The 13,975-nt window shown below is 38.9% G+C and overlaps 1 protein-coding gene across 4 annotated transcripts in view; it reads left to right on the top strand.

Annotated features, from left to right (window-relative positions):
- hmga2 (high mobility group AT-hook 2) overlaps positions 1-13,975 on the top strand; it is a 49,025-nt gene that overhangs the window by 15,192 nt on the left and 19,858 nt on the right. For 2 of the 4 annotated variants that reach the window (XM_027288061.1, XM_019266331.2), the window contains one exon: positions 3,254-3,304. In XM_027288061.1, the coding sequence (XP_027143862.1) occupies positions 3,254-3,304 (51 nt within the window). Of the gene's footprint in view, positions 1-3,253; positions 3,305-3,786; positions 5,016-13,975 lie in introns of those variants that run through there. The other 2 variants (XM_027288062.1, XM_027288063.1) reach the window with 2 other exon arrangements.

Here is a 13,975-nt window from a genome sequence, read left to right as displayed (position 1 = left end):
TGTGGCCATCACAGAAACACAAACGTGTACATTTGAAAATGTTCTTATTCATTTCTTATTAATACTCTATGAAAAAGTGAAATGAAAAACAACTTGACTTTTTACTCTACATCAGTAGTAATAACATTTAAATTGCCTTCCAACAACTCCAGTTTCACCTTATCACCTTGTCTAAAAGTTATCTCATTAAACTTTTCGTATAGAGCAAGTCTAGATCATACTTTTGTAATATTATTTAGCAAGAATTTGGCAAGAAACATTTTAATAGGTAGAAACCTTGAGCCAATTCAGGGTAGCTGCCCATCTGCCGCGATAGAATAAGTCAAAATTTGAACCTGTAGAAATTTGGAGGTGTTTACTGGCCATCAACAGATAAATTATATTCACCATAACCAGAATCCAGGAAGTCTAGTGTTCATGGTGAAGCCATAGTGAAGTTCACAATCCAAATCAACGCAAACCCAGGTGATTCCTAAATCTACTGCAGTTATAAATTCACAGCCTGTAAATAAGAAAACTTCCATGTTTCCATGTTGAAGGTGTACTTCTCCTGTTTTAGCTGATCTCCCACAATGAAACAGGGCAGTGATGTTTATATTTTGTATTTTATCTTTTAGAATTTGTAACTGTAATCTATTTACTGAATTCTAATAGTAAGTTCTATGACTACATGACTCTTACTAATAATTGTTATAATCCTGCATTACTGAGTAACACATACTGTCCAACACTGATGATCTCAAACAGTTGGAGGCAAAAGAAAGTTCTAAACATCCCAGTTGTGTGTAAGTATAGTGTACCGTGCCTGTGAAAGGTTAACACTTCTAACTGTATGCCCGGTAATCCTTTGCACAGTCTGAGCCACTGTGGACTGTGTGGCCAATACAGAAAAGAAAGTCCTTGCAGTAGTGTGGACTTGGTCTAAGGATGTTGTGCTTCCTGTGATTTTTGACTCTGGGCTCCTGCTACCATGTGACCAGGCTGGGTGGCTTGTACTCAGTGTCAGCCTGACAAAGGGGCTGGTGTTGATTACAGAGCCAAATAGCTGCAGAAAGTCACACACATGCCCCAACACCACCATCTCACTGATAGCAGCCTTTTGCTGGTCATTGCCTGCAAAATTAATTGCATCCCAACTGAGATTTCACCTGACTTCTGCACTGCCAACTAGAGTCATGGAGCCTGGCTATATCAAATGAATTATTGACACTGGTCTGGTCTTGTTAATTGTGGATGCTTTCAGGGCTTGGGCTTCTGGCTGTACTAGAGATTCTGTAGGGTCCAATCTCTCCCAATTCCTACAAATGTTTAATTATTCTGCTATTTTCATAAGAAAGGTAATTCCCTCCCCTGGAGCCAAACAAACAGGGGTATTCCATTTGGAGGTATTAATTTCACAAGGGAAATTTCTGTAAACATACACACTTGGCGCTTCCATGCTAACGTGGATACATGTGAAAAGAGTTTATTATTTGTTTCAGCCCTGTGTAATGTTTGTAATAGACGTCAAGCAGGAATACAGCAGCAGATAGCAACACAATCCCCGATCAAGGCGTAGCCATGGTCCATGAGAACATGTGAGGCGAAAAAGCACAAAAACTCTGTGGAAGAAACTTGTAATGCACTTGTAACATGCATTAATATGACATGAATGTGTACAAATGGAGTGGGAGAAGAAGAGAAAAGCTCAGTGCATCGTGGGAAATCCCCTGGCAGTCTAAGCTTATAGCATAACTAATGATTCTGGTGAAATATAGAAACACTCGTTGACTGCTGCTTGAAAAATATAGAATCATTTGCTGCCCATGGATACAATTATGGATGCTTCACTAAAAGGCATTTACATAAAGTTTCCACCTTATGTTATGTGTTGTAATTTCTTTGCCCAATATATGGGAATCCAGAAAGGTTTCAAATGAACCAAAGTTTACATTGTGTTGTGGTTGCCTCCATGTTGTAATTGGTGTAGTGTGTCACAGATGACGACAGACAAGATCAAATATTACAGGACATCATTATATCAGACTGTTGAGGAGAAGGTAAAAACAATTTGAATTCTCAAATAGTGGCTGGATCCTTATTAACCTCATTGAAGAGTGAATCAGGCTTTTATTTCTAATTTCCTCTGTTTGTTCATATCTTCTTTGTTTTCTGATGTTAAATGTTTGTTACTGCATCATACTGTATACACAAGCTCGACATGTCCTGTATTTGTTTCAAATTAAACTTGAGCATTTCAGTGGACAGAATTTCTTTATTTCTTACCAAGACTTTTATTGTGAAACATTTGCAGGACTATGTTCCTGTACAGTATTTTAAATGTAGCTACTGCCTTCTTGTGGTACATGTACATTACTACAAAATACAGTTTAGCTTATTCCTTAACACACGCACACCTGCAGTGACTGAACAATAACACTTCAGATAAATTATCAATAAATAGCACAATGTTAGATTTATCACACTAAAGTGATGGAAATTAACATTATGCTTAGTTGACATGCATGTCATGTCACATGTCTATAGCTGTGTGCACAGTTTTCCTGTGAAATGACATTTTAAACAGTTTGATCTGATCTGTCTATGTGACAACAATTCATTTGGTTAAGTATCGTACTATCATAACTGATAGAAACAACAGCCACAGATAATAAACTGGATTGATTTGTTTATGGACATTAAAAACAACACTCCCAGAAACAGTGCTGTGCTGGAAATATACTGATATAGTGGCCATTAGCAGTATTTTTAATCCTATTTGTTCATTATGAACAGAATGGTTGTAGTCTGTGAACGTTGTCAGTTGTCCACATCATTATTCTTTGAGAAGAGTTAAATCTGGGACAACTGAGCTAGACATCATGGATCTACAACCAAGTCCAGTTGCCCCAGATTTCACACTTTTGAAAAAATGGTTGTAAAATGAATGATTGAATGTTGAGTGTCACTCAGCCTGTGCCTGTAAAATCATCAATTTGATCGTGTTTCCATCAGGATTAAAGCACCATTATTGGAATGAAGGTACCACCATGAAGCATGCTATCTAGTGCTGTCAATACATCATGTGAAAAACACATCTGGACACCTTAAATTCTAATGTGGCACTTAACACCTTAAAATACATACCAGAGCATATACCACTTTTTATTGACACCAATCAGGTGTTTTATATACAACTTTTATGTTATGTATGTCATGAAGTGATAGTCAGGATAAAAACTGATTCTATTGATCCTAAACTATGTCTTCACAGAAAGCTGAGGCAACTGGGGAGAAAAGACCCAGGGGACGACCCAGGAAATGGGTGAGTCAGTCTTCTCTTGAGGTGTGAGCTTGTGTGTGTGTGTGTGTGTGTGTGTGTGTGTGTGTGTGTTCAGGAAAATCTCCAAAGTAATCATGATCCTGTCCACATCAGTGCTTTGGGGTGTAGAGCTCGTCGTCCACCAATCAGATGATCGGTGGGTTGATCATGTGATTTACACAAATCAGTGATTCGTGTTTGAATGAGTGAATGAGATATGTAGTGTAAATGTTTCTCTAGTATATATGTAGCATTGCTCTAGTTCTGTGCTAGGACAAACTGGGACTGTTTAGTGTGGGTAGCACACTGACTGTACCTCTAAGTACCTCATAAAACCCAAACTATCCCTTTAAGCGCCATGCACTGTATACCTATGTACCATACCACACAGCTGGCAGGAACTGTTATTGGGTTAATCAGACATGAATGAGCCAGGGTCTATCCCTCATTGGTATGGCCTTTTGCTCCTCCGCTGCCTGCTGCAGGTCCTGTTCTCTGTGTGCAGGTGCTGAGATGGATAGGCAGACCTCTGCCAAGCTGACCAGCTTCCTCTGCTAGTAATAGCTTGAAGGGGAACTCTCTGCTCTCCAATAGATTGCATTCATCAGTTGTGCACAGCAATTCCCCTTTTCTGCTGCCAAGTGGCTGCTGTCCATTGGATTTTATGTGTTGGTTCCACCACAGGCAAGCTAATGTCTTTCTCCCTGTTTGCAGCTCTATTACAGTAATGATTTGCATCCTCAACATTTGGCTGAGTATAAGTAATTTATTCTCGTGATTATGGCAACAACAATAAAAATTGTGAAAATAAACATTGCAGTTAGTGCTATATTTTATTGAAGGTAATGGCTTATTGGTATGGGACTAATACCTGGAGACTTTTGTTTTTGTAATAATTGACAAATGATTGACACGTGTGTCATGGAGGTCAGTGTATAAGCGCAATTTTCTTAAATGTGGCACAAAATCTAGCTCATGAAAGCTCTCACATTCTGGTATAAATAATATTATACTATCATAATTATATCATTTTGTATCCTACATGACCTTTAAGCCAACTCCTGTCTGCCTGTGAACTCTCTGTCCTGTTCATTCTCAATAAACTAGAGGATTATTTGAGATTCCTCAACCAAGAAATGTAAATAAACGTGTGCTCTCACTATATAAATTCTCAAAAATACAGAATATTTTATATTATTTTTTATACCGACATTACTTCACTTCATCACGTATCAGCAGACACATGTACAATCTCAATATGTCTGTGAAAACCAATATCTATAGCTGATTTATCTAGTTCATGCACAGCACTAGGCTGTCCATGCTAGTCAGAACTCAGCTGTGTGACTCCTCAACCAAATATCCCTGCCCAGTTTATCAGAATTCTGTACAAAATCTGTACACTGTGTAAAGTACAAGTTATACAGAAAGTTATAAAATCTCAAAGTTATAAAGTGGAGTTTTTGTACAGTAATCAGTGAGGTCTGAACAACACCGTCCTTGAGAATCACTACATACAGTTAAGATGAAATAGAAAATACCTGTTACGGACCTCAAGGGCTCGCAAGGCCCGAAACATATTGAAAGAAAACATGAAGACAAAAGTTGCCACTAAAACAATAATATTTTTTTATTAATTCAAAACAAACGAAATAATTCCCCAAGAAAATAACAAAACAAAAGGGTTGGAGGTTCCTGGCCAAAATAAACAAACGAGAGAGAGATAACACTGAGCCAGCCAATGGCCGTCGCACCCAGCATCCACCCCCAAACTAAACCTGCCTACAACCAGGCACGGACTGATAATCTGGCATACCGTGCATTTGCCCGGTGGGCCGACGTGCTATTTGGGCTGATGAGTCCTGATATTTATTTATTTATTTTAAATAACCAGTAGATCACACAGCCCAAACACACTGTTGAGCAACCACCCCATTCGCTTTAGTCCCGCCTACAGGCAAAAAAAAAAAAAAAAAAAAAGGCTGTGTTAAGACTTTGTTTCCTTACCACCGGCCCTTACATGCTGACTGACAGGGGACCGGCCCAATCATATCATGAAACACCTCCCGCCTTTGGCTTGGTGCGCCGGTGTGCACAGTCAGTTAAAGATGGAGAGAAAACGGAAAGGTGGCGCAGAAAAACTCTGCGATAAAAAGACACTTGCTGTTCAGGCAGATGCTGCGAAGTGTGTTAAAATCACTGATATGTTTGCCACAGCAGGGCCTCCATCAGCTCCCGGCGCTGATGACAGTGGCACTCAACATGTTGTTGAACCTAAGTAAGCTGGACTTCTGTCAGAACATGTATGAAATGCAACGAGTAGGATAAAGCCACCCAGCCCCTTGATGAATATGATAAAATGTCAATCAAATAATTCTGTCTGTTGCCCTATGGCCAAGTTGGTTCGTTTAATGCAGGTGAAATGAGCATTAGCGTTATTTTGACTGTAAGACATTGTAGGCACTGGCTGGATGAGAAAATAAGCCGAGCTTAGTAGCCTACTTTTATGTCTTTCATTCTAAACGAAATAGTCTTTAATGTGAGAAAACTTGTTCACCATTCACCAACAATAACAATAAGTCTAATTTCTTATTAGACTATTATTGTTTGTGGGGTGAGTACTAGGCTGGCCTATTGGCTAAGTTGCTTTTTGTCCTGCAAATATAGCAGCTCTTTATGTAGCCTGGATGGTAGGGACAATGTAGGCTACATAACTGATAGAAAATCTCACTTTTAAAAATTATAACATCTTTCTCTTTTCTCCCTCCCTGAAACACATAGGCACACCCAATAGGATGAATGCTGCCTTCAGATTCATTACTGTGATTGAGTGGTGCAGTGTATTAAATAGTGTTAATAAATGACAAGTTTGGAAGTGTTTAATGTGTCCACTCTCACTGATTCCTGTTAAGTCATTGCATGGCTCAAGGTTTGTGGTTTTAAAGACTTGCACAATTGCACCGAAAAGACTCAAAAGGTGTATTATTAAATGTTGTGGGCCGGTCTGGTCCAAAATGAAAGGGCCGATTTTTTGTCCCAGTCCGCCCCTGCCTACAACCCTCTACATAAATGAAAAGAAAAGACTGAAAACAGGACTACCAGGGAACCTCCGAACCAAAACTGAAAATAACAAAACCCAAACGGCTCAACGAACTCCTGGCATGGGGAAACCAGAGCCTCAACCTCCTCACCAGGTCACCTGCAGGGAAAAATAGAGAGAGAGACAATTGAGAGACACCTCTTTAAGTCAGCTCAAGCTGACAAGACAATAAGTCTCATCTGAGGTCTCCTCTGTGCTGAGAGAGAGAGAGGGGTGGGGAGAAACAACAACACACGCCCACACACAGTCCTACCTCCTGGCCACACGTAACATACCACCAAAACAACTTCTTTGTGAGTGTTATATTGCCTCTGGTGAGAACTCCACAAACTGTGTGAAGTTTGTCACACACACAGTTAAAGTGTCCAGAGATCACCATGAAGACACTCAAGTGTTGTGTCTGGAGCTTGGCTGTAGAGTGGATGACATTACAAGGCTGAGATAATAGAACAACACATTTAAAAGACTGCATGTCATCTGCTTCCCAACACCCTCCAAACAAACTGGTGATCTGAAACACATTACTAACAGTTCTCTAGCCCCTTTCTGCTGACAGCTGCTCACATGTATTTTTTAGATATAGACATTTATATCATTAGAGAATTTCTGCTAACACTCTTATGTGGCCAGAAGTGAACTGCTGCTCACAGATAGAACAGCAAATCTGAAAATGTTGTAACAATCAGTTGTAAATATGCTGAGTTGACGTTGGTTATCACATGAGAAACAGTAGCACTGGTGGACACTAGCAGCATTAAATATATGTGAAAGACTTGTTATTTAAAATGTTTATGCACATGACTCAGGTACATTCATTTGTTCTCAATAATCTTTAATATAATGACAGACATTTGCATTGAGGTTGCAGATAATTATACTTGTAGTTATTTTTAGGTTGATGCTGCTGTAACATACTCCTTCCCCAGGCTATTTGTGAGAGTAAGAGAAAAAAAGACCTCAGAGGCCACAGAGACACTTGAAAGGAGTTAGGGGTGGACAGCGTTTTTGCCTCATTCCCTACATTCTCAACCCCCCACCTTCCTCCATCCTTGGCTGCTACCAGGCTGAGAGGCTGAATTCCAGCCACTAGAGGCCTTTGTTCAGAGAGTGGCTCTACAAACATAGTCACAGAGACCCGAGCAGATTTCCACAGGTCACATATGCCCTCCCCCAACTCTCATTGCTTTTTCCTGCTGCAGCTTCTAGAAGAGTTTAATCAGTTCTCTCTGAAACTTTAGCTACAACAACATGGGAGCGGGCTACGCCACAGATTAGGATGTAAAAAACATTTTGCTCCACATGCGATTACTCACTAGTCATAACGCACAGTACCATCTTATAATGATTTAACATTTTAGTACTTTAGTAAACTTGACAGCTTTCCTGACAAACACACATCATGTTTCCACTTTCTGAGGAAGAAACAGAGCAATGAGCAATGATAAACCACAGTGGTAAATCGATTTACATGCACACATACTGTAACCTCGACTTGCATGTTTCTTTAAATGGAATCAAAGTGAAATATGTACAAATTACACCAAGAACCTCTGAATGTACAGCACATCGAAATTAAAAGAAAAAAAAACATTTGCAGAGTAGTTAGAGAAGGAGAGCGCTTACGTACCATCTGTAAACAGGAAGTTACATGGTTTTCTGTTGTTTGTTGGACTGTATTTTTTCTCTTGCTCTCACAATGCAGTTCTTTGTCAAATTTGTTCAACAGTTATAGACATTTATATCATTAGAGCATTTCTGCTAACACTCTTATGTGGCCAGAAGTGAGCCGTTCCAGGTGCGACAGGTTAATTCGTAACATCTGCAACCCTCTTTAAAACAGAGCTGAGTGCCATGCATAGAGTCTTTCCTGTTTCAAAGCAGCCACGCATGCATGCTGAGAAACAGCCACATGCATCTGTATGAAAGACCGTAAAAGGTTCACAAACAAAATAGAGTGAACAAAACAAAGGCAAAAATATGTTTGTATTTTATTTTATTATGTGAATGCAAATTCAGTGAATGAAAGAAGAAGCAAAGACAGATTAGTAAAGCATGAGCAGACATGTTGCTTTTCTTCCTCTTTACCTTTGAGATACTCTGGGAACAGATTTTACATCAAACAGCAGAGGCTCCCAAATGGAGCAGATCCAATTTGTCTGTGCCTTTCTTTCCTTTCAGAGCACCCCCCAAAACCCTCCCAACAAAAGGCTGCTTGTCTGCAAGGAATTTTCCACATTCCTTGAAAAGGCAGACATTTTTCTCCTCTACAAAGGACCCTTCTGCAAATTCCCCCTAATCACAGGGTTTAGTTGGGCCATGATAGGTACAGTTGATAACTCTAGTACGGCATTGGTTGGTATGTGGGCTGGGGAACTTCAATTGAGGATCTTTAAAAAAACAGCTGAAATGTTTAGGTGTATTCATATTTATTCTACTGTCTATACTGTATCTGATCAACAGTGTATCAATACCATACCTCCAACTGTGAATTCAGTTCTGCTCTAGTATAGATGTGCCTGCTGCAGATGCATTCTGTGAATACGTACAGTGCTTAACAAATTTATTAGACCACCACCCAATGTAAAGTTAATGCCACCGCTGCTCTAAATGAACAGCATTGGTAATTACCTAAATCATTTTTTATGTTTCTGTAATGGTTGATACAGCAGTATGTAGAAGCTCTTTAATGCTAAAATATAATTATTATTCTTATCCATGAATTTTCAAATGTGTTGTTTTACAAAAAAACAAAAAAAAAAATAGTAAAGCACATTATTATTTCTTGATTAAGATGTCAAATTATAGTTATTTACTGCATTCCTGAACAGAAGAATTAGTTTGACTTCTCAGAGCTGGTTTGGGTATAAAAATGTGAATTCAGTTTGAAGTCTGCATTAAAACACTTCATAATGCTGGATGGTCTCTGACAGGTGGTCTGATAAATTTGTTAAGCGCTACATATATGTGGTATACTCATATCACTCTGTTTAGTTAGTATTGTTTATACCATATATTTTCATATCTTCCCCATAATGTTTATACATTATTACTTCTATACACATGTTGCTGTCCCTTTCTGGGGCTTTCTAGGGTTAGGCAGTAACTAAGTGACAGTAATGTGACAGTAAGAGAAATCCCCCAAATTTCCATAAAGGCTCATCCATAACCTTTGTGTGTGTGTGTGTGTATTTTTGGTGAAAAGGGAATTTCCCCTTGAGGGATCAATAAAGTATCTATTCTATTATATAATATATATGATTGAATGCATTTATTATAAATTGTTTAGGATAAAAGCATCAGTAATGTTATTGTCTAAAATCACCCTCACCCTGAACTTTAGCAGCAGTGGAATTGATGCTGCAGAGCAGAGACAACTTTAAGAAGCAGACAATCTGACAGAAGAAGGATTTACACAACTACTTTCACCACTTCTTGTGTGTGCAACTGAGTTCAACACCATGGAGATCTTTGAGGAGAGTGTTGTCCCCATTTGTACAATTTATTGCATCAAGACATGAAAAAGACAGTATGTCAGCCAACCCTGCTCGTCACTGGGGCAGGTCTGATGCTACAATTTCTTGGTGAACTGGCATTTCAGTCAAGAATATGGAGATAATTGATTTTAATGTTTAATGTTTTCACAGACTCCTGAGACAATCACAGAAAGACAAACATGTGTGAGATAGGTGGATTGTGTATATAGAAAAGGAAAGAAACAACTTCAGATATTTATGACTATTTGTGCAGAAACTGTTACGTTAGCCAAGGTTATTTCATTTGGGAGGATGAATTTGCGATATTATGCATAAAAAAGCTTTCATTTTGTCCTCATCAAAATTCTAGGAACATGAATGTATTCAATTAGTGTCTTCTGCTTTTGGGACTGCATGGTGGAAATGTCAGCAGATGGATTTCCGTAACATTTGATGCCAATCAGTCCATATTACTACTAACTAGAAAATTTCTAAAGAAATTTTGAGTGTGCGTGACTCTGGCCCCGTTGTCCATTACATTACATTACATTACATTGCATTTAGCAGACGCTTTTATCCAAAGCGTCCCCATGCATTATTACTGACACTGCTCAGTAAATTTAGTACTAGAAAATTCCCGCAGAAATTTTGAGACTGACGAGTGGGCTGTTGCTGGGGGTCTGTATTCAAAAAGCACACCTCAAATAGTCATTTTTAACATGTTTATTTAGACACAGGAGCATTAGCATGTTAACATTAGCTTGTTGGCTTTAGCATGTTAGCGCTGATGTGCTAGCAATTAACATTAGCATTTTATCATTAGCATGTTAGCATTAACATGTTAACGTTGGCATGTTAGCGCTGATGCACTAGCAATTAACATTAGCATGTTAGCATTAACATGTTATCCATAGCATGTTAACGCTGATGCGCTAGCAATTAACATTAGCATGTTAACATTAGCATGTTAGCGCTGATGCGCTAGCAATTAACATTAGCATGTCAGCATTATCATGTTAGCGCTGATGTGCTAGCAATTAACATTAGCATGTTAACATTAACATGTTAACATTAACATGTTAACGTTGATGCGCTAGCAGTTACCAGTAGCATGTTAACATTAGCATGTTATCATTAGCAATTAACATTAGCATGTTTGCGCTGATGCGCTAGCAGTTATTATTAGCATGTCAGCATTAGCATGTTAGCATTAACATGTTAGCATTGATGCGCTAGCAGTTATCATTAACATGTTAGCATTAGTATGTTAACGCTGATGCGCTGACGTGCTAGCAATTAACATTAGCATGTTAGCATTACCATGTTAGCATTAGCATGTTACCGCTGATGTGCTAGCAATTACCATTAGCATTATCAGCATTAACATGTTAACAGTAGCAATTAACATTAGCATGTTATCATAAGCATGTTAACGCTGATGCACTAGCAATTAACATTAGCATGTTAACATTAGCATGTTAATGCTGATGCGCTGACGCGCTTAACATTAACATGTATTTAATTCCTAGTGGCTAATGTTAATTAACATTAGCATGTTAACATTATCATGTTAGCAATTAACATGTATTTAATTCCTAGTGGCTAATGTTAATTAGCACTAATTTTAGCATTGGTCGCTAATGTTAGCAAAGAGCATGTCTTTACAGCAGAGCAGCTAGCACATTAGCGCTAGCTGCTCTGCTGTCACTGTCTGCCATTTTAGACAGACAAGTTCAAATTAAGTGCCAAGAACTACTAAAATGGCTGCCGCTCGGCTTCTGCCTGCTGGCCCCTCCCCCCCTCCTCCTTCAAGCAGGCTGAGGTTGCCAAGCAACCAGGACCTAATCAGCAGCAGCTAATCTGCACCTGTTGATGCGCTAGCAATTAACATACATAGTATGTTGGCATTAACATGTTAACATTAGCATGTATTTAATTCCTAGTGGCTAATGTTAATTAGCATTAGCATGTTAACATTATCATGTTAACAATTAACATGTTTTTAATTCCTAGTGGCTAATGTTAATTAGGAGTAATTTTAGTATTGGTCGCTGATGTAAGCAAATAGCATGTCTTTATTGTCTTTACACAGACAAGTTCAAATGAAGTGCCAAGAACTACTAAAATGGCTGCCGCTCAGCTTCTGCCTGGTGGCCCCTCCCATAGACATATATACATAGACGCCGCATTGAGCGGGTTGGTCGTTGGTCGCGATACGTCAACGGGTCCGCCATATTGGATGTGGCAGATCTGCCCGTAAACTAATACAAGGAAATGGACTGAACTTCATAAAGCGCCTTTCTACAAAGTTCTTTAAGTTAATGCCTCTTATACACCCATTCACACACACACTAATATATCTGGGAAACAAACAGGCACCAAAAACAACGTATGTAACTTTTAAAGTGATGATTATAAATGTTTACTCCTTATGTAAGCACCAAACCGACGTATATATTTTTCTAATGCTGAGTGTTTACAGCTACTACAGTGTGTAACACTGTTACTGTGATGATAAATATTGAAATATTTATATTTAACATTTAATCAGTGTCTATAATAACCAGATCCTGAAATGTAGATGTGACATAAGGGTTTTCTGAATAAAGAGCACTAACGTGTACATTACACGTGAACATATATACATACATATAGTACACACACACACACACACACACACACACTATATATATATATGTGTGTGTGTGTGTGTGTGTGTGTGTGTGTGTGTGTGTATGTATGTACGTTAGTGCTCTTTATTCAGAAAACCCTCATGTCACATCTACATTTCAGGATCTGGTTATTATAGACACTGATTAAATGTTAAATATAAATATTTCAATATTTATCATCACAGTAACAGTGTTACACACATTAGTAGCTGTAAACACTCAGCATTAGAAAAATACATACGTTGGTTTGGTGCTTACATAAGGAGTAAACATTTATAATCATCACTTTAAAAGTTACATACGTTGTTTTTGGTGCCTGTTTGTTTCCAAGATATATTAGTGTGTGTGTGAATGGGTGTATAAGAGGCATTAACTTAAAGAACTTTGTAGAAAGCCGCTTTATGAAGTTCAATCCATTTCCTTGTATTAGTTTACGGGCAGATCTGCCTTATCCAATATGGCGGCGACGTCGACGTACGATTCAGCGCTCAATGCGGCGTCTATGTATATATGTCTATGGCCTCTCCCCCCTCTCCTCCTTCAAGCAGGCTGAGGTTGCCAAGCAACCAGGACCGACTGTAATCAGGAGAGCAGTTACTGCACTTGTTAGAATGTCACTTAGAGACTGAGAGAAAATGCTGAGACTTCCTCTCGAAGAGGAAGGATTTATGGCCAAACCGTATTTCCAATCATTGAGCCAGCATAACCACAAGCAGGATGAGCCCTTCCTGATCGTTTTACATAGTCGTTTTGTGTCGATAAATTAAGAAATGTTAGTTCTGCCTTCCTCCAGAAAATTTCCCGCTTTTTTAACATGGGAATCTATGAAGCTGTGGGGGGGAGTAGTCGATCAATTAACGTGTAGCGAGCCAAAACTATAACAGAGACCGCTTCAACAGTGTTATCACTGCGACCGCCTCGAATTTTCCTACATTTGAGGGTATAATCATGTCTGTAGCTGTGCATTTGCGGCCACAGTCACAGTTTACAAATGTATTTTTCTATGACTTTTTCTCTCCCTGTCCACTCTAGCGATGACATCACTCACTCTAGCTCTGGAAAGTTTTCGCAATACACACCCATTCATTTTTTGGCGTCGTTTTTGGCGATTTTTGGCAAAACCGCCAAAACTTAGCAGACAGAAGCCGAGCGGCAGCCATTTTTGTAGTTCTTGGCGCTTAATTTTAACCTCTCTGTGTAAAATGGCAGACAGAGACAGCAGAGCGTTAGCGCAAGCTGTAAAGACATGCTATTTGCAAACATTAGCCACTAGGAATTAAATATGGTGGTGGTTTGATGGTATAATAGATTATACCATCAAAACGTAGGAAAATTCGAGGTGGTCGCAGTGATAACACTGTTGAAGCTGTCTCTGTTATAGTTTTGACTTGCTACAGGCTAATTGATCGAGTACCCCCCTCCACAGCCT

The sequence above is a fragment of the Larimichthys crocea genome, chromosome XIV (assembly GCF_000972845.2).
Source record: "Larimichthys crocea isolate SSNF chromosome XIV, L_crocea_2.0, whole genome shotgun sequence".
NCBI lineage: Eukaryota > Metazoa > Chordata > Actinopteri > Sciaenidae > Larimichthys > Larimichthys crocea.
The sequence above is the reverse complement of the archived record's forward strand: the minus strand, read 5'-3'. Positions and strand labels throughout refer to the sequence as shown.